We start from the raw sequence: 21518 nt of genomic DNA, 5'->3' as shown, positions 1-21518 counted from the left end.
GAAAACTGAGGGTCTCAATTCACTTTCGAGTGAACCCTGGTGCGGTCCGCTTACAGTGTGAAAGCAAAGAGATCACCCAGTAACCCCTAACCCTGTGAATCGAAGACAGGAAGTGACGCAGCGCAACATGCTGGATATCTCACTGCATCTCCTGCTGCTCATACTGGACAGATTCTGGTGAAACCACATTAGTTTTTAACACCAAAGTAAAAATAGAAACCCCAAGACAGAATAAAATTTATTGTTGCTCCATTCTTTAGTGAATGAGCCATTTTTGGTCCTGGCCAATCATTAAGCTAGATTTTTGTCCTCTTAATCAGCAGAATATCGCTCTCTAGCCAGCAGTTGTTGTAACTGCACAATGTTGTCCACGTGGTTTGGTCCAAGTTCAAGTGAAACTAAATTTCTAGTTTTCCCCATCCAAACGAACCGAGCCCCCCAGACTATCCTGGTGTGGATCCGCCATTACTTAAAAGTCAGTTTGTTGTCGATATCAACCCCCAAAAATTTCTAAGCTGAGACCTGCTTTACCAGCTCACCATTAATCCTAGAGGGGGAAAATGTTATACCTTTATATTACAATCTATGACCTCTTTTGTTTACTTTACAATGATTTCAGCAACGCTGTCATAGCACCGCTGTCCCTCCCTTTCCACACTTGTACAGAGATAAAGCCTCTGGCTATAAGAAGCCCACTGGTGCTCGATCATCAGCATACTTAAAATAAGCATGATCTGATGCTCGACAGTCATTAGAGTGTAGGGTGTACAGTAGAGGACAGATGACAACATACACCCCTGTGCTGCTCCTCTGTTAGTCATTTTTAAGAATGAGATACATGAGTTAAATCTGAGCCACTCACAAATTTTTGCATCCAAAGGATCAGTGTGGGATTTACTCCAAGGCGTAACAACTTCCTTTCCATCAGATCTGGTTGGATTGTGTTAAAAGCTCTACTAACACCATTAAATATATTATTGACCAGGTTTTTAGTTCGTTCAAGATGCTCATAAACATTAGTCAGCGGTGCGTCTTCGACCCGTCTCCCAGCAGGGGTTACAAATGAGAGTACAAATACCTCTTTGGGGTACTTGTAGATGCTCCTGGAAGTGTGTCAGAAAATAAAGGAGGGGTTACTTGTTCTATCATTTATATCTTTCTTTCTTAATAGATCTGACTTCAGTTTTTATCATTATGACGTGAGTCAGTTCAGGCGGTCAGGATTACTACACATGTGGAAATGTACATGTATGCACATTTAAAATGACTTCTAAATCTTGAAAAGTTACTCTAATCAATGTGAAATACTGCATTTTTTCTGTTTTAGATGCCTATCATTAAATGTTTTGTAATTTTATAGATCCATTGTGTGTTTTAATGCACATGTAAATAAGTAAATATGTAAACTTCCTCCTTTGCTGCCGTGCGGACGCTTCCTGCTTTGCTCCCCCTTCTGCTTGCATTTTTCTTCGTTTTTCTTATCTTTACTGGCAAGAAATGTAGGAACAAGGACTCCTGGTCACTTATAACTCACTGGAACAAATTTTTTTTTTTTTTTTTTTTTTTTTTTTGATAAATCTAGATGATTAGAGAACTAGTGGAACGGCATCTCCTAACCCTGCAGTATCAGTGAGCTGCACTGCGTGTGAACAACTTTCTTTGAGGATAACACAGCTGGAGAAGAGGATTGAAACACTGCAAGACATTCGTGTGAATGAAGAATTTATTGACTCTATTGTAGCTTCTGTACAAGCTACTGAGTTGTCAAATAGATTTAGTAAAATCTTCATATGCAAAGACATTTCAAATGTGGAGCCTCCCGCTACAGACCTGGCTGATACGCTTCCTTGGATGTGTTCAAATGACATTGGAATAGCTGAGGAAAATCCCAAACTGGACCATCAGACTGATCTCTCCTACTGGAACAGTGTTGGTGCCAGACCAAAGTCATCAACCCCGGCCAGAACCTGGTCTGATGTTGTTCGTCGCAGAGGTAAATCCAGCAGGAAATTTAAAGCTCCAGCACTCACTCCACCACCTGAAGTCTCACTGCATAATAAATATGATAAGTTGACTCATATTAAAATGAAGGGTGATGAACATACTGCAAGGATAAATAAATATTTCAGAAATAGCCCCAAAACTCAGCCCAGGGCTAACCAGACCAGGAGGAGAGGCCAAAACTCCACAAACAGGAGGACTAGAGAAGCTATCGGCGCCTCCACACAAAAACAAATAGACACAGTTCTGATTGGGGACTCTATAACACAGCATGTGAGGATGGCAAAGACGGAAAATCTAACATTTTTGATACATCAGTCAGGGAACTGACAGAGATGTTGCCGACCATTCTGTCTTCACATCCAGATGGTATGAAGTTTATTGTCCACACAGGGTCTTTTGATATTCTGAGGAGGAAAACTGGCTCCGAGATCCTGAAAAAAGACTTTTCTCTGCTGTTGGAGAGACTGTGTCAGTTTGGAGTACCATGTTTACATTTCAGGACCCATTCCTACAGCGGGTAAAGGAACTGAACTTTTCAGTAGACTTCTTGGCCTGAACACATGATTATCAAACGCATGTATCACCCATGGGATAAAGTTCATTGATAACTTCAATATCTTCTGGAACTGTAAGGAGCAACTCAGACCTGATGGTGTGCATCCAAATCTAACTGGATGCAGATTACTTTGGCAAATCCAAACATGAGTGTACAGATAAGAGCAAAGGACACAGCAGAGAGGCGATCAACTCCCAGCTCTCCCCCCTCACCAGACCCTCTTCTTCACATCACCCAGGGTCTTCAAAAGATGTCTCTATCCCGGTCTGAACCCCAGCGACCTCCATCTACCAAGAAATACAGGGCTCCCCCTCCTCATCCTCCTCTTAGAGCATCTGTCCTTGCAGAGCCGGACATGGGAGGCGGTGTAGGAGGTTCACAGAGCAGCAGCAGAATTCCAAAACAAACAAGAACAAAGATAACGCCATGATGCGTTCAGGGTCATGCTGTAGTTTTGCTACTACTGACAGCTGTTCTGAGATCAAGCCTGGACCCAGTAGGATTCCTGTGTTAGTTAGTAAAATAAGGAATCGAACACGGTGAATCGATCTGATCTGTTAACTATACCTTGTATAACTCAGAATAAAACAAACAGCTCTGGTCAAAGTGTTAAATGATATTAGGTTGAATACTGATTCTGGTCAGTCACAGAATAGATTTTAAAACCCTTCTGATTGTTTACAAATCCCAGAATGGTTTAGGCCCCGAATACATCTGTGATATGTTCAGAGAATATAAACCTAGCAGAGCTCTTAGATCCAAAGACTCTGGTCAACTAGTCCAGACCAGAGTCCAGACTAAACATGGAGAAGCAGCATTTAGCTGTTATGCTGCAAACAAATGGAACAAACTGCCAGTGGAGATTAAACTTTCACCAAATGTAGACATTTTAAAATCCAAGTTAAAAACATTTCTTTTCTCATGCGCCTATGCATGAAATCTGCATGTTAACTTTTTTTAACTTATCTTTTTAATCATTTAATGTAATTTATTATTTCATTGTGATTCCTGCTGTGTGTTGATGCCTTTTACTATTTCTTAATATCTGTAATGCTTTTGTTTTATGTAAAGCACTTTGAATGGTCCTGTACATGAAGTGTGCTGTACAAATAAACGGCCTTGCCTATATGTAAAATACATAAAATGTTAATGGAATAAAAATAAATTAAGTAGAAAAATATACATAAAATATTAGAAGAAATATGTATAGAATATTAATATATATTTATATGAAGTTAATAACATTCAAATGTTAAAAAAATTTCAATTTTCAAAGTAAGGTCAATTTAAGAGAAACATCAGTTCACCAGTAGTTGCACCAATAAAAGATAAAACCTCAAAGTGTTTTTTTTTTTTTCTTCTTTTCTGGAGCTTTAGATTGTATCTGGGGCCAAATCTTTATACTTTAATTATCAGTTTTTATACCAATCACAGTTTCCTCTTGCCAAAAGGAAAATAATCAGATTATAATTGCAACTAAATGCATTTATAATTGGATTTTTTTTTTTTTTTTTGCTTTGAAGACATTTGAAATAATCAACTTTTCCTCAATAGAGTTTTCCCAAGTTTGCTTAAAGAAAGTTTCCTTTACACCTGCCAGTCATACATCAGTGTATCAGCTTTCTGATGTGAATATGTTCCTTCAGGGTCAGTCGCGTCGGGTCCGGGTGGAGGTGCGTTCAGTGCCGGACTCGGGCACCATGCCCCTCATCACAGCCTCAATCCTGTCCGTGTCCATCGGGGATGTAAAGGTTCGACAGATCCATCTCTCCAAAAATAACCCACATTTGGTGAGTCCTCCTTTCTTCACACTCCTGCTGCCCGATTTCTTATCAAACATTTAATTTTTTTTTAACTAGCTTTCTCAATTTAAATTTTAGGAAAGTGGTGAAGAAATGGACAGTTATCAAGTGAGTAGATCATCAATAAAAATAGCAGAATGTGTCATTTTAACAACAAGAGGGGAGGTTGTTAGTGTCCAGCTGATATGAATGTGTATTCACGAGTGTAGGAGGTGGACCTGGAGAGGATGAGGGAACAGTGGCTGGTCACACTGACTCAGAGGCAAGAGTATCTGGACCAGCAGCTGCAGAAGATCGTCTCCAAACCAGGTAGAGCCGCAAACACGCAAAAATGGCTGCAAAATCAGCACATCTCTCACTTCATGTTTGGCTCGTCTTCCTAATTTAATACATATTTATCAGGATATAATTTTTTTACCGCACAAGTGGTGAATTTAGTCATTTTTTAAATTCAGCTGTCACTATTTGTTGGTGATGTATAGCTCGAGTCAGCTTTAATTTAAAGCCACAGCGAAGCAGACGCAGCAGTGCAGTCGTGTGGATAAATGGGAAGCATTGAGTGTCCGTTCTCTTAAATCTTAATGTTTGCAAAGTCCGTCTTCCAGATCAGAAAATGGCAACTCCAGAGTTTTATTTACTCATTTACTTTTTATTTCATTCATTTTTATTTTATTATTTTCTTTTTTTATAGATTATTTAATTAAATTAATTTTTAATTTTATTTGACTTTCTTTTTTAATTTGTACTGCTTAGTCCATTATGGGTTGCGGGTAAGCTGGAGCCTATCCCAGCATTTTAACAGGTGAGAGGCAGGTAAACCCTGGACAGGCCACCAGTCCATCGCAGGGCCAACACAGAGGGATAAACTACCACACACACTCACTCCCAGGGAGAATTTAGAGTGACCAGTTAACCTATCATGCATGTCTCTGGATGGTGGGAGGAAGCCGGAGAACCCAGAGAACATGGGGAACATGGGAAGAACATGCAAACTCTACAAAGAGAGGCCAGGTTCGAACCTCCCCCCTGCCGAGGCTCGAACCAGCGGCCTTCGTGCTGTGAGGCTGCAGTGCTAACCACCCCACTGCTGTCCAGCTGACTTTATTTTTATTTCTGTTATTTAATGAAGTAATTGTTTTTCTAAATTTTTTATCTTTTTGTGCATATAGACAGGTCAGAGGATGATGTTGAAAGGGAATCCCAGCTGCTGGAGTGTCGTCTGACCCTCACAGAGGAGCGAAACGCTGTCCTGGTGCCGTCGGCTGGAAGTGGCATCCCCGGAGCGCCAGTAGAGAGGTGTTTCTTCTTGTTTTGATCCCCCATGAATAACCTCCCTGGTTTTCTCACTAGTCTTGTCCACATGTGAACTAAATCCTGCTTAAAATGTGCTTATTTGGTTGTTAATGTAGTTGTTGATTGACGTTTAATCCAAGTTTCTCCACAGGGTTCCTGTCCCTGGAATGGAAACACACATTCCCGTCCTGTTCCTGGATCTCAGTGGTTTGTTGTTTTCTCTCCAGTTTCTTGATTTTTAACTAAACCATCAGTTCTTTTAGAATTGGTTTCTTTTAATCCCTACAGCTGATGATTTCCAGTCCAGTCTGTCAGCCCCGCTGGCTGGGGGCCTCGATGCTCTGCTCAGCGGGGAAGATGATGACGATTTCTTTGAACTTCATATAGTTAAGCACTATAATCCAGAGGTAAGTAGACTCTGATCCGTCTTTCGTTCTGCTCCTCGAGTTTTCACTGCACATCCCAAATATTCAACTTGAACATGGCTCAGGTGAAGGTGGAGGCCTCATGGGACTCCACAGTCCACGAGTGCCCCCAGCTGAGCCGCTTGACGTCAGCCAACCAGAGGGTGTACCTGACGGTCTGCACCATGGTGCAGCTGAGCCACCCGGCCCACATGCAGCTGGTCCTCAGGAAACGCATCTGTGTCAACGTCACAGGGAGGCAGGTGGGCGGCCGCGTGATGACAAGCAAGCTAGTGTTTGTTGGTCACATGGCTACTAACAAGACGCATGTCGTCATCAGGGTTTCGCTCAGAGCCTCCTGAAGAGGATGTCTCAGCGCAGCACCATCCCCGGCTGTGGAGTCATGTTTGAAGTCGTTTCTAACATCCCAGGTGTAAGTACCAGACCACAGGTCTGCTTTTGACAGCAGAAACAGTCTGAGCATCTTCATCTTTGTCCAGAAAACGTCTAGAATCTGAAAAACACTTGTCAGGTCTGTTGGAAAGAAAAAAGATTTTCTGGAGTGACTTTGTTTTGCCCTGATATGAGCAGGGTTTTAGAATTTAATTCAATAGAAAATAAACTTTATTTTTCCCGGGGGGGCAGTTTATGGCACACAGAGTAGTCTTCAAGTTTCACAGTGTGCAGGGAGTAAAAAGAAAAGAAGAAAAGAAAAGAAACAAGAAACAGCTCTGAAAACACAAATCGCTTTTCAATCCAGGCATTAGTACAGTACATGAAAAATAAAGGCAAGAAAGTATAAATCAAATATAAGAAAGTAATGTGATAGTGGTACACACTAAAATATAGTATAATGCAGTAGTATAATGTAATCAGTAATAATAATAATGGCTTATTATTGTAACAGATATACAATAAGGTCAAGAATAGCCAATAAAATAATATATTATTATATTATATTATATTATATTATATTATATTATATTATATTATATTATATTATATTATATTATATTATATTATATTATATTATAAAATACCATAGGCTGTGCTATGGTATGATAAGCGGTATGCAAATAATTATCCAAGTTGTACAATAATAATGTGCAGTATTATACTGTAGTACAATAACTAAATAGTATATAAATAAAGTGCGTGATTGTAATAATAGCAATAATAGTAATAAATGACAGTAGTATATAGAAAGTAGTAAACTATTGTGTATATATATATATGTTCTGGTGAAGAGTGGCAGCAGAGAAAGAGGAAAATGTCTGTAGTTTACGGGGGAGTGAGGGGAGCTGTTTCCTGAGGGGGAGGGGGGGGGGGTAGGGAATGTTGTGAGTTGAGGAGTAATAAAGTGTAAGGAATAAGACAGGCCTTAAAACAAAGGTTGTTCTCCTCTGAGTCCTTCGTAGATGAATGAAACTCCCAGCAGGGTTAACGTAGGTTCTGTCCCTTCTATTCTGCTCCCCTGTTCCAACAGGACATCCATGGTCCAGAGGACAGGGAGATGCTGGCCAGGCTGGCTGCCAGTGCTGAGGGTCAGTCAGCCGGCAGCGAGGAAGCCATAGAGAAATACCTCCGCAGCGTCCTGGCTGTGGAGAACATCCTCACTCTGGACCGGCTCAGACAGGTCAGGGAAGATGGCTCATGGGTACCATGATGGTGAAGATAATTAAATTAATTATTGTATGAATCTTCATAGATTAAACTTAAAGTTGTTTTCTTCATTTCTTAGTTTTGCAACCTTGAGTCAGAATGAAAGCGTGTTTATATAAATTACTAAGGAAAATTCTTAAAAACAACACTTTTGTTGTTTGTGTGTCTGCAGGAGGTGGCTGTGAGGGAGCAGCTGGCAGTGAAAGGGAAAGCTGTCAGGCGCTGCATGAGCTCTCCAAACATCAACCAGGTAAGTTTAATTTAGCAGAGATCATGGCCTCTCCACTACTTCTCTGCCAACTGATCTTCTGATCTGGGCTTTAGTTGGGATATGTTGATCAGACTTTGCTGAACCGACTGAAGCTGCATGTTGAAAATCTATTATTATCCCAGTATCAGTATTACAAAAACAGGACGGGTGTATTAGTGTGGGATGAATCTCAGTTAGAGGAAGTTGTGCATGTTTGCTAACGAGCATGCAGAGGTGAAATGCAGCCTTTGTTAAAACCCCTGAGATTAACACCTGTATTTGTTTTTGGTCAGGCAGCGTACAAAGTCACCACCTAGATTTAACTAAGCAAACAGTTCGGAGCCTCGTATTGGATAATTACTGCATGGGTGAAAATCTTTCAGCTGCAACACGTTATTTCACCCCAACTGATGCAATGAATAGCTTCTCATTTCCTAAGCAACCATGTGGGTTGTCAAAAGATTTTAGTCTGGTCAATAAGGGTCCAGTCATTGGCATCAGTCAGAGAAAACATCTAAAGAGATGCAGAAACTACTGAACTGTCCAACGTATTATTAAAAACTGGAAAGATAATGTGGAACCATCGTCTTCCATGAAGTGTTGTGGTCAGAAAAACATCCTGGTGATCACCATCATTCAGGATGTTTGGTGAAATCAGATGGTAAAAAAAACACCAGAAGAACTCAGGGTTATGTTTAATAGTTAAAGTAAGAACATTTCCACAAACACAATGCAAAAGGGAACTTAAGAGGACTGGGAATTAACAGCTGTGTAGCCATAAGAAAACCACTAAGCAGTGAGGCTAACCAGAGAAAAAGGCTTCAATTTGCTAGGGAGCATAAAGATTGGACTCTGGAGCAATGGCAGAAGGTCATGTGGTCTGATGAGTCCAGATTTACTCTGTTTCAGAGTGATGGGAGCAGCAGGGTAAAGAGATGCAGATGGAGTATAGCAGCCATCTTGTCCAGTGCTACTGTACAAGCCGGTGGGGGAAGTCTATGATCTGGGGTTGCTGCAGTTGGTCAGGTCTAGTTTCTGCAACATTATGTGTCTGAAGAATGAGAATCAGCTGACTCCCTGAATATACTGAAGGAGCAGGTTTTTCCCTCTCCCCTGATGGCACAGCCATATTCCAAGATGACAGTGCCAGGATTCATGGGGCTTAGACTGTGAAAGAGTGGTTCAGGTTCATTTTCACAAATGGATTGGCCCCAACAGGGTCCAGACTTGAACCCCGTTGAGAATCTTTGGGATGTGCTGGTGGTCGGACTCTTTCATTATCGATACAAGATCTTGGTGAAAAATGAATGCAACACTGAATGGAATTAAGTCTTGTGATGAAGGCAATATTCCACAACATCATGCAAGACCTAAAACCATGCAGCCATATCAGTGGCTCAGGTTTCAGTCTTGTAAATCTTCATTTCTGCTTATGGAAGTATGTATAGAAGTCAGAAACGGGGAGCCATTCTCTGGTGTATAATTCCCTTGCTGTTGTCCTGTCTAACTAACACCTAACCACACATCACTCTAACCTTTTAACCAGATATCAGGCAGCAGTCTAGATCTCTTCTCAGATCGTGGTAACTTCAAGGTGAGACTCAATTTTCCCTGTTCTCTTTTATAGCAACTTCTAATATTTTTTATACATCTACTGTTCTTTGGATTGAACGTTCATATCATTTCTTTTTACTAATTCTACTAATGTACTAAGTCAGGATCCATGATGAAAAGAAAATCACCTGAAGGAGGGAAGCACTTTCACTTATATTTAGATATATGTGTACATGTTTTTTCTTTTGCTGAATTTTGGTGGGTTACGTGACCTTTATTAAAGAAATAAGCAAAAAATAACAGCCCACCATCTTCGTAAAAACTGTGCCTAATGGCTGCTTTTTGAAGCAGTGCTGCCTGACAGCCCCACGATCACCAGCATCCAGTTTTGACCTTCCTTTCCCATGCCCACAGAGATTCTCTGTTTCTCTAAATCTTTTGATATTACACTGTAGATGGTGGGATCTTCAAAATCTTCACAATTTTTAGAGGACCAGAGTCTCCAGACAAATACTGAGATTATCTCACTGACTCAGTTCAGTTCAGCTTTATTTGTATAGCACCAATTCATTGTTGTCTATTTAAAATTAATTGATTAAAACAAATCTATTACACAATTCAATCCACAATAGTCCAGTTTCTAATTAACTGTGATCGCATAAACCAGTTCATAAAAAAATTAAACCTAGCTAGGAAAACCGTGCCATGAATTGCATAGAATCCTCTCTTCAATTCAGTCTTCCATCCTGAGTTGCACGAGGTGACAGTGGAGAAGAAAAACAGCCTCCAGAAGAACCAGAACCATGAAGGACAGGCATATACCTGGACCAGTTGGGGGTGAAGAGGACAGAAAAAAACTGCCTCTTGCACAACAAACCAACCTGTACTAGTAACCCAGAAGTTAGAGGGATGTATTCATATCTTGAATCTCCCATAGCACCACAAAATTAAGTTAAATCTACTGAATTTATTTCAGTAGATGGTGAATGAATCTGATAGTTGTTGTTGGAAATGCTGCTTCATGTATGTCACTCTCCTCTTGTGTTCAGGAGAACCATCAGGACCTTTCTGTGGCACCCCCTCCAGCCAGGTGCACTCTGCCCAGCTCTGTGTCCCAGAACCTGAACCCAGAGACAGGTACATCTAATCAAACCTTTATCATCTGTCTCTCTTGCTTTGCAACATATCAAGCCTTCAGTTCTGGATCTCATTTTGGTTCTTCTCTTTTCCCTCTGCTCCCTCAAAAACCTTATCTTCTGTGTTCCCACCCCCACCCTTAATCTCATCTCTGCTCCATGCAACCTCTTCTCTTCATCAGCTCATTCAGGCTTTGCTACATCTTATCTCCCCCCAGTGAAGGCCGTACCCCAGCTGCTGAAATCGCTACTTTCTGGTGGGAAAGAAGATGATAAAGACAAGCCATCTGCCAGTCAGCAGGTACCAACACTCAGATGAGTCCACCCAGCCCTGGATCTGACCTCGCATCCTGCCTCATATCGGGGAATTCATGTGCACATGCATCACTGCAGCCTGAATCCAAATATCTCTTCAGTTAATCAGCAGCCTGTCTCATTTCTGTAGTTGCCATGGAAACGGAGCTATGTAGATGAAAAGACAATTAGTAAACAGATAAATATATAAATTGCCTCAGTGCCCAAGATAACTAGTTTTCAGAAATAAATGAACAAAGAGCATAAAAGTGCACCAGCGTGTCAACCTCCTAACAGGACTGAATGATTTAAGACCGCTCTTTTAAAGACCGATCATGCTGCGATTGCCAAAGATTTCCATTTGGCCAAAAAGATTCAGGAAGCAAAGCACATGTGTTTTAATAGATTACACTTTTAACAGATCAGAGTCCACACTGAGGTTTTGAAGTCACAAAGCTGATGAAAACATGTTGTTTTTCTTTATTTGGTAATGTCAAGTTGGCTGCATGGAGTGCGGTGTTACAGCAAGAAGGTCACTGGTTCGTTTGTGTTTGTCTCTCTTTGTTGGCCCTGTGATGGACGGGTGGCCTGTCCAGGGTGAACCCTGCCACTCTCATGCTAATTGCTGGGAAAGACTCCAGCTTCCCCATATTCCTGAATTGGAATAATCAGTATAGAGAGAGAGAGAATGAATGAATGAATGAATGATGTTAAACAGAGTTGATCTGTATGATATTACATGATGATCAGCTGGTTTCTTCATTCCACATAAACATGATGTTCCGAAGAAATGATGACAAACTTGAAGAAATTAGTTGTTTTATAGACAGATTCAGTGCTTTGTTTTTTGTCATCACTACTGCTGCAGTTCTCAGGAACTCATTCACTTCACTCAACAGCTGATTACAGTTAGCTTTCACAGTCAGACCTGACACAGAAAACATCAGTGCAGTCTTGTAAAGCCAACACTGTCACACACCAAAAAACAGGAGACTGGTGTCCACAATGTCGGATTGGTACGTAAGGGCCCAGAGGAAAGTTAATGGAAACAACTGTTTCAGGATTGAGTTGGGATACAAACTGACCTGTGTCTGTCCAGATATGATATAATACAGATTAAAGCCATTTCTGGAAAAGAACTTACTTCATTATTCTCGTCTTAAGGTTAGCACACTGTGCAGCCTCGTTTGTTCCCTCTGAACCAGTCAGTAGAAACATGTCTGATTCACTTTTTGTGGCTTTTCATGAGATTTCTCAAGATTAGCTTCACCAGTGAAGAGAAACTCTTCTACAGAGGATTTTGAGTTGGTGATACTGCACTCGATCCTGTTAGCCTCCATATATAATAAACTCTTACTGACATGTTTGCCTTTTCAGTAACATTACCGATTACAGAGCCAGACAGAGTGTGTTCACAGTTTACAACTCATACTGGTCAAAACGGTCATCCCACAGTTATGTGAATGAGTCATAACATGGCATTAGTTGCATTACTGGAAATATACAGTCCTAATTCTTAAAAAGTTGGGACGATGTATAAAATGTAAAAACAAGATTCTGCGATTTACAATTCTCATCAACTCATATTTTATTCTCTGTAGAACATAAACAGCACATCAAATGCTGACACAGACATTTTACCATTTCATAGAAAATATGAGCTCATTTTGAATCTGATGGCAGCAACTTGTCTGTAAAAAGTAGTTCCAGGGTGATGCTCAGCATGGTGTAGCATCTCCTCTTCTTCTAACATCTGTTTGTAAACATCTGGGAAGTGAGGGGACCAGTTGCTGGAGTTTTAGGAATGTTGTCCCATTCTGGTCTGATGCAGGATTCTAGCTGCTCCACAGTCCTGGACCTTGGTTGCTGGATTTCTGCTTCCATGATGCTCAAGATGTTGTGTACTGGTGAAATGTCTGGACTGCAGGCAGGCCAGTTCAGCAGCCGGACTCTTCTCCTGTGAAGCCATGCTGTTGTGATGGATGCAGGATGTGGTTCAGCATCGTCTTGCTGAAATCTGCAAGGCCTTCCCTGAAAGAGACGTTGTCTGGATGGGAGCAGATGTTGCTCTAAAACCTCCATGTACTTTCCAGCATTGATGGAGCTTCACAGATGTGGAAGCTGCCCACGCCATAGACACTAATGCAGCCCCATCCCATCAGAGATGCAGCTTTTCACCTGTCCACTGATAACAAGCTGGATGCTCCCTCTCCTCTTTACTCGGCAGGACATGCCGTCCATGCTTTCCAGAAAGAATTTAATATTTTCATCCATCTGACCACAGAACAGTTTTCTACTTTGCCTCAGACCATTTTTAATGAGCTTTGGTCCAGAGAAGAAGGAGGTAATTCCATATATGGCTTCTTCTTTGTATGATAGAGCTTTAACCTACATTTGTGGATTGTGGTGAGATGTGTTCAGACAGTGATTTCTAGAAGTCTTCCAGAGTTTTCCAGGGTTTCCAGTAAAGAATCATATCTGGTTTTATTGCTGATGGCTCCTTGATGACCAGCATCCAGTTTTGACTTTCAGCCTTTCCCATGCCCAGAGAGATTCTCTGTTTCTCTAAATCTTTTGATATTACACTGTGGATGATGGGATCTTCAAAATCTTCACAATTTTCTGAAATTGTTTAAAAATGTTTAGGCCCAGATTGTATCAGACTGGTGAACCTCTGCACAACTTCACATCGGAGAGACTCTGCCTCTCTGAAATGCTGCTTTTTATACCCAGTCATGTTGCTGACCTGTTGCCAATTAACCTGATTAGTTGTCAAATGCTCTTCCAGTTATTTTTTAATGGTACCAATTACTTCTCCAGTCTTTTGTTGCCCCTGTTCCAATGTTTTACAGATGTGTTGCTGCCATCAGATTCAAAATGAGCTCATATTTTCCATTAAATGATAAAATGTCTCCGTTTCAACATCTGATATGTTGTTTATGTTCTACTGGAAATAATATAATGTGTATCAACTTTTTAGCAATTAGGGTTGTAGGATGATGTCAACCTTTGGATAGCTGGTCTTATTTAACAACCTATCACTGTTTTTCTTTCTGAAATTTAAACACAATCATAAAAAACAAAACACTGCGTTCATATAATTTGCCAGTTGCTTCTAATTATCACAGGTAAATGCATGTTTGCTGGATCAAAACCAGGTTACTATAGCAGCTTAAATAGAAACGTAATTATCAACACATACAGCAGGTGACTGACACATTGTCGTATTTGTGATCACAGCAAAGCCTTTACATACAAACAGCCCCCTCTGAGACAGCAGCACACTGAGCGTGGAGCAGGGTTAATTAGGGGCAGGTGAACCCCGTCGTCCTGATTCGTTGCCTCCCGCTCCTTCGCCACCTCCTCACCCGCTGATCTTCAATCATGTGTCACAGAGACCCGGGGGTCTGCAGCTTTTTCATGGCAGCCGAACACTGCAGCATCTGATTTGACTGATTAGCACATTGAGCCGCAGAGGGAAGCTAATCAGGGAAACCACGCGCCGTGGTGTTGAGTTGGAGTGGGAAGCCATCAGGCCTTGTTGTCGCATTGTTTGAGGCCATTGCTCTAATTAGAGCACCATGCTTCATGCCTGCAACAGATGTTAACAAAGGGCAACACAAAAATAGAAGCCTAGAGGACTGTGAATATTGGTTGCGTGTTGAGGTTCATATGGTCAGTGGTTGTAACCCTAATCATAAAACCCCAGCTGATAAAGTTCTAACATTTTCCTGTAAAAAAAAAAACCAAAAAGCTCCATTTTAAATATTTAGTCTGTGTGAAGGCAGGGCTGCACTGTGCATCACTGCTTTGGTTTTGTCAACTTTTGTCCACAGCAGAGTAGAAACTTGGATTTAAGTCAGACTTCAGTTTTGAATAAAAAAAAAAAAATTATGCAGACTTGCACGTGGCTGCTGTGAGACTTTACTACAGTAAAATAGAACTGTAGATGTTTATTTATAACATATATGTGTAAAAAAGTATTTAATCTGAGTTGTAACTCATATTTAACCCTTCATCATCTGGTAAGGATGAAGAAATTTACTTTGACCCACCTTGTCTGATTGCTGATGCCAAAATTCAGTTAAATTCCAGTTAAATACAAACAAGTTAAATCCAATTATAATTTGATTCAAACCAGTTTGTTATAATTCATTACAGTTCTATTCAATATAGTATTATTTGGGAAAAGTAGCTTAGCTAAATATCCCAATGGACTGCATTGATTCAGTTTGATTCAATACCCACAATAAGGACAAATTTCCTTTGAACAGGAAAAAAGCTTTTGGAGACTTTAGGCTACAACAGTATGAAGAAGAGATTAATTTACCTTTAGTTGTTGCCAGTGGGCCTGCTTTACACTGATCTTTTGACATTTTTACTGAATCTATATTCAGTAAAATCTGTATTCAGTAGTCAACATGAAATAACATCTTTTTTAACCAAACATTGAAAATATAAAGTTTATGTGAATAAAAATTACTGAGGCATTCAGTCCCCTTTCAGTGTGGTGGCGAAGAAACATTTTGACCAAGTGTCATTCTGTTCAGTGTTTGTCGCTTTATTAAAGAAACAATTTTATAAATATAAACACACAAACACAAATAAACCTATGTCTTCATGCAGGGCTGATGTAAGTTCCCAGCTCCCTACTTTGCATGTCATGCACTGATCCTACCCTGCACCACCACAAAGTTAGCCATAAAGTTAGTATTATTATTAGCTTTTTTTTTTAAACTCAGGCGCTAAAAGAAATGCTAGCATGCTAACATTGATTAGCAAGGTAAGCTATCATCTTAGCCCGTTAACCTGTTAGCCGGTTAGCATAGGGAAGAGGGTAAATAGTGGCCTGAGCAACGGCAAAGTTCATACTTGCAGGTTCTTGTGTGGCAATAGAATACATCAATGATGATAAATAAAATCTGAATTTTTAATCTAAGTTAAGTCATAATAAGTCAAAGCTGAGTCTTTGGAAGGCTCATTAAGTTGTAAAACTTTACAGCACTGCATTTTCTAGGTAGACTTTACTGAGAGTAGACCTATATGGCATAGAAATAATTTGTATTTGACTATTTGACATAGGATTCAATGAAATAAATAAAACACTACACACACACATACATATATATATATATATATATAGTATATGATCAACGAGTCAGACAATCATTCTTGTGCATTTGACATGTGTTAAACTTGCAGATTTACTGTCCCGAGTCAGAGAGGGGCAGGATAGATGTGTTTGACCTGCTCTCTGATATAAAACCCCTCACCCACGTATGTTTTTCAGACTACTTAGAACAAAATCTTAAAACATCCACAATGTATTTGCATGTTTAATATCAGTTGATGCCTAAAAGTCAGCCACTCATCTTGATTCAAACCCTTCAGCTTTGTTAAGCACATTTAAAATCACTGCTTTGAATAAATCACACACCTTAAAATATGAAATAATATATATATTTTTATCCTCTTAATCACAAAGCAAATCGAAGAATGTTTAATTAGCTGACAGATCATAATGAGTTTTAAAGGTAACTTGACTATTGAAAGGGATTAATTAATAAAGGCGCAGTTATAATTAGGTGTAATTATCCTGCATGTTTTATCAGTTTATTGTCATTATCTGTCTGTGTGATCTGATTAACAAATTTTTTCATATCAACAACCAGACTGCTGATTGCTGGAATAAATTAGCCGTTTGATTTGTTTTTAATACTTTAATACAGTAAACTGATGACACACACTTATAAGCAGTCATAATGGCTGAAACAGGCGGTCAGAGGGAATAAAAATTGTTGTTGAATGAAATCTGCCAGAAAGAGGGCAGTGATCAGCTTGTCTTATTTAGAACCTCCCCACAGCATCTAATCACCTCTTTAATCAGCATGTAATAAACAGGTTTATAATAATAATTCATTTACAGATTTAAACTGAAATTGCGTGCCTCTATTTTTTTGACTAAACTGACATTAACCTTCACTGTTGCAGAGTTTGCCGCTCATCATGGTGCACTCAGCCAGTGTTGAGGACAATATGGGTAAACATCAGCAGCCGGTAAGTTCACCAACTCTAAATGATGTTTCTGGATGATGTTACTTTGGCTTCCACTGCTCTGAGAAACCTGAGAGACATTTCTGACCAGGATTTGTGTTCAAATTCACATCACAGAGCAGTGATGGGCAAAAGCGGTCCACGAGGGCCGCAGCCCTACAGGTTTTGGATGTTTCCAGCTACAGCACACCTGAATAAGATTAATGGATACACATGCTTGGGCAAAATCTAACAAGCTGTTGAGGAGAGCTATTTAATTTAAATCAGTTGTTTAAGTGGGGAAACATCTAAAAACTTGCAGGACTTGGAGAGGACAGTAGTTTGTTTACAGACAGATGTTTTTTCTTTCTTTAAACTCGCAGGTTTATTGGAGTGTTTTATTGTTCTTCCATCAGTAGTAAGCAGTCTTGGCCCAGATTCAACCAAACAGGCCCAAGCCATGACACTACCACCACTGTGTTTTACAGATGTGATGAGATCCTCGAGCTGGAATACACTGTTATATTTCTGATTGATCTCTGATTTTAAACCATATTTTGAATGCCGTCTCATCAAAGGTTTGCTTTTTCTCTACAAATATAAAATTATACATTTATGCTTTCTCATGGTCCAGATGCAGCCTAAAGATTCATTAATACTATACGTCAAATATGGATAGATTTGTGTCCTTTACATGCATATTTTGGTCTGTTTTTAGAGACAGATGTAGCAAACAGAGCAGCACCCCTGGAAACCATTGGGGGGTGTTGCACAGTATGTGTGATCAGTGAAAGGAACAAAGAAGAAGAAGCTGTGACATATTTATTTATTTAAGCACTGCAGAGACCACCACCAAAATACTTTATCGATTCAGTGGATAATGATTTGATGTTAGCTTTTCCAAGAGGAGCTTCATGGATATAAGGCTCCTCTTGATACTTTAATACTTTACTTTATGTTTATATTCACTGCTGCAGCTTCTAGCTAACAGGCTAACAACTTGTGTTAGCTTGCAAAATATTTGGTCCCTGGAGCTAAATGACTAAATGATTGCATGGAGTGGGCTACAGAGATTTAACATTGTGGTGCCCTTTTTGGGTTATTAACCCCCATCGTTGCCATGGTTTTCTCCAGGTCCCAGTAGAAGAAATAATTCCTGCCGACACTGAAACAGAGATCCAGAGATCCGTCCCCCTCCCACCTCCAATCATCCCTGAGACAGAAGACTTCTCCCCAAGCTCAGTGAGCGACACATCCAGTGGATACATGTCCACCAGCATCTCCACGGCAACACTGTCAGACATCTACACGCTGAGCTGGGACCTGCCTGCTCCCTCCAGCTCCAGAGGAGGTCCTTTTGAGGCGGTGCCAGATGAAGATGAAGATGAAGAGGAAAAAACTGTGACAAAGGAGCTCTCTCTAGACCAATCAGAACCTCAGGAAACAATGTTGAATTTGAATAAGGAGGCAGTGGAGAGGAGGGACCAGAAACCAAATGATACACCGAGTCACCTAGAGACAAATCGGTCTTCATCAGTCCAGCTGAAGGAGGAAGAAGAACCTGATCCAGGTCTAGGAGATCAGACTAAAGAAAATCAGAATTCAACAACTGGCAATGCTGGATCAGAAGCACTGAACAATTCAGAGACACACACTGATTCAGTAGTAGAAAAAAACACAGAATCACGGCAAGAAAGTTCAACAGAAGATCAACAGGTGGATAACAGGACCAGGAAGGAGTGTGAACCACCACTCCACAATGAAACTCAACAATTTGACCAAGTAGGTGACAGTCGGTTGGATTTAGATGTCACACAGCAGTCTGAACAAGACCACACAGGTTCTGATAATACCCAAGGTCCTGCTCCAGAACCAAACGGAGACTCTGCTCTTCAAATTTCACCCCACAAACCATTGATTTCTGAAACCTCAGACCCAATAAGCACCTCAGTTCTGCCCCCATCCTCAATCACACATGAGACCCAACAGGTCACACCTTCTGATTCTTCTGCCACAGCTCCACCTCCATTAAAGGTTCAGCCTCCCAAGTCTGGCTCATCAGCAGCTAATCCCTTCAAGATCCAGAAAGTGAAGTCTTCAGACCTGAAGTCTTTTCAGAGGATGGTGGGTGAGGAGGGGGGCAAGTCTGCGATGGTGGACCGGGCCAGCAGTCTTGGGGCAGGACTCAACCTCTCAGTGCCAATGGAAAGTCTGGAAATTATCTCAGACTCTGAGGAAGGTGACGAGGCTGCCTCAGCTGTTCTTCCTGACTGGTTGAAAGAGGGCGAGTTTGTGACTGTGGGGACCAACAAGAGCGGTACGGTCCGGTATGTGGGGCCCACAGACTTTGCAGCAGGTACTTGGGTTGGAGTAGAACTGGAGGTACCGGCAGGTAAGAAAAGTAGTCCTGACTCCTGATGCTAACTTAAATTAGCACTCAACTTTTCCTGGATAATCAATCTTGGTCTGTCTCCAGGAAAAAATGACGGCTCGGTGGGTGGAAAGCACTACTTCCACTGCAACCCTGGTTATGGAGTGCTGGTACGCCCTGACAGGGTGGCCCGCGGTGGCGCCAAACGGCGTCGCCAGCAGCAGAAGCGCCAAAGTGCCAACTTGTCCGGATCCAGCCCAAACCTGGCTGCCCTCACCGCTCTGGCTAAAGGTGAGACGGGGCCAGGCGGGCGCAACAAAGGAGAGAACCGCAAGTCATGGAACCCCTGAAGTTTAAGGATGTGACAGTGGAAAACTTCTGAAAAGTGTTGAATGGCTAATCAAAGAATGTGAATTTTTTTTATTTTTTAGGTTAGTATTTTCAGAAAAGCATTTTTCTACAGGTACTTTAATTTTTAAAACTTATTTATTCCAGCAAGTTTACAATTAAAACTTCTTTATCTTGTTGCACGCTCTGCTTGGCAAAACGATTAGCATAAGCAGTGAGATATTCGGAATAACACCTCACATATTTAGTTTTGAAGCTAGCGCACCATCCGTGAACTGAATTTCTTTATTGTGACTGTGATCTGATTCTTGTGCCTTAAAATACTCTCCTGCTCAACTCATGTGCCTTAAACGCAACACCTGAATCTGTGGTATGGTGTAAAATATTCAGCATGGGGATTATTATTATTTTGGCTCTTGAATGTTTGTTTTTTAGTGTTAAACTTGTACACTCATGAAATTCTACCAAATTATTAATAATTTCTAAATCATATTTTATCTCTTCCTGCTAAGCATGTGTGTTTTTGTGGTTGTATGTAAATCTGTTTTTGAGTGGTGACATTAAATATTACTGTCAAGCTGATTTACTTGTAAGGAAACTTGAGGGATTTTTTTTAATGCATGTAGAGTTAATTGTTGGGTCCTAAAGATGTTATATACATATTCACTGCTCACAAAAGTTCCAGCCTCAAGCATCAAGCCAAATTTCGCTTTATAGCAACCAAATGTCAACACACTGGTTGTTTTGAACGTGCACCGTGTTAGATTCATCTCCTGGATTTCTTTGCAGAATCAGCCATGGTGCACGTTCAAAACGACCAGTGTGTTGACATCTGGTTGCAGGTGTACGACACGCTGCTGTAAAGCGAAACTGAGCAGCACTGTTATGCTTCAGACTGAAACACAAAGTCGTAAAGTGTGTTTTTCAACCTCGGGACACTCTGAAGCAACGGTGGCTCCAAAAATGCACATAAAAAGTATTACTGTGCCATCAAAAGCAGTCAAATGCATTTTAAAAGTTGAAGTTTCATAGTGCTACTCTAATGTCTCAGTAATTATTGTGTAACAAGCTGTTCTCTAACATTTTAATATACTACTTAAACCACAAAAAGTATCAGTATAGTATAAGTATATGAGACCAAGCAGTAAGCAGTACCCGTCCATTCTCAGAGGGAAGGCTGCAAAAAACAGGCGTAGAAGTGAACATCTAAGCTGATGATTGCTTCATGAAAACAGTGCCCTGCAGAACTGGATGGTGAATGCCACTCGTGAGACATTTAAGGAAGGTGAGAGGTGTCGCGTCAGACTATTAGAAACTATTTATCAGCAAGGTGCTAGAAAACCTACCTGCTTGTAAAGGCATCTGACCACACCACCAGGCACAGGCATCATCAGCTGGCATGAGCAAGAGAGCATTTTTGTGTTGGACAAGAAACTGGTGTCCAAAAGTCCAACACTGTGCATCAGCCTCTTGTTCCAGTCAACACAGCCGAAGCTGCAAGCAAGCAGATCATTAATCCAGTCATGCCTCTGCATGAGCAACACCGGCCTGATTTCATCTTCATGGACAACTCAACAGCTTATTGAAGTTGAATCCTCAGGGACTGGCTGCTGGAGGCAGATCTGAATCCCATTTGAAAAAAAACAAACAAAAATAAAAAAACCACTGGAAATCAGCAAAGTTGTCTTGTAGAAGTTTCTAACACAACCCAGAACCTGAATAACCTGAGGGCAGCCCTTCAAGATGGGTGGATTGTTGTTTTGGTTGGGGTTTGCCCGCCACTTCTAGCTAAAACCTTGAGTATTGTAAAT

At 40.7% G+C, this 21518-nt stretch overlaps 1 protein-coding gene across 5 annotated transcripts in view; it reads left to right on the top strand.

Moving 5' to 3' along the window:
• Positions 1 to 20289, top strand: part of LOC121634243 (kinesin-like protein KIF13B) — a 43800-nt gene extending 23511 nt beyond the window's left edge. The window contains exons 27-42 of one of the 5 annotated variants that reach the window (XM_041976774.1): positions 4207 to 4350; positions 4441 to 4470; positions 4572 to 4671; positions 5532 to 5658; positions 5807 to 5862; positions 5944 to 6062; positions 6146 to 6322; positions 6400 to 6492; positions 7546 to 7695; positions 7894 to 7971; positions 9518 to 9565; positions 10575 to 10662; positions 10880 to 10962; positions 16947 to 17012; positions 18123 to 19380; positions 19465 to 20289. In XM_041976774.1, coding sequence (XP_041832708.1) covers positions 4207 to 4350; positions 4441 to 4470; positions 4572 to 4671; positions 5532 to 5658; positions 5807 to 5862; positions 5944 to 6062; positions 6146 to 6322; positions 6400 to 6492; positions 7546 to 7695; positions 7894 to 7971; positions 9518 to 9565; positions 10575 to 10662; positions 10880 to 10962; positions 16947 to 17012; positions 18123 to 19380; positions 19465 to 19709 — 2862 coding nt within the window. In that variant the 3' untranslated portion in view covers positions 19710 to 20289. Of the gene's footprint in view, positions 1 to 4206; positions 4351 to 4440; positions 4471 to 4571; positions 4672 to 5531; positions 5659 to 5806; positions 5863 to 5943; positions 6063 to 6145; positions 6323 to 6399; positions 6493 to 7545; positions 7696 to 7893; positions 7977 to 9517; positions 9566 to 10573; positions 10663 to 10843; positions 10963 to 16946; positions 17013 to 18122; positions 19381 to 19464 lie in introns of all 5 variants that reach the window. The other 4 variants (XM_041976773.1, XM_041976778.1, XM_041976777.1 and 1 more) reach the window with 4 other exon arrangements.
• Positions 20290 to 21518: the final 1229 nt, after the last annotated feature.

Source organism: Melanotaenia boesemani, chromosome 22 (assembly GCF_017639745.1).
Source record: "Melanotaenia boesemani isolate fMelBoe1 chromosome 22, fMelBoe1.pri, whole genome shotgun sequence".
Lineage (NCBI taxonomy): Eukaryota > Metazoa > Chordata > Actinopteri > Atheriniformes > Melanotaeniidae > Melanotaenia > Melanotaenia boesemani.
The sequence above is the reverse complement of the archived record's forward strand: the minus strand, read 5'-3'. Positions and strand labels throughout refer to the sequence as shown.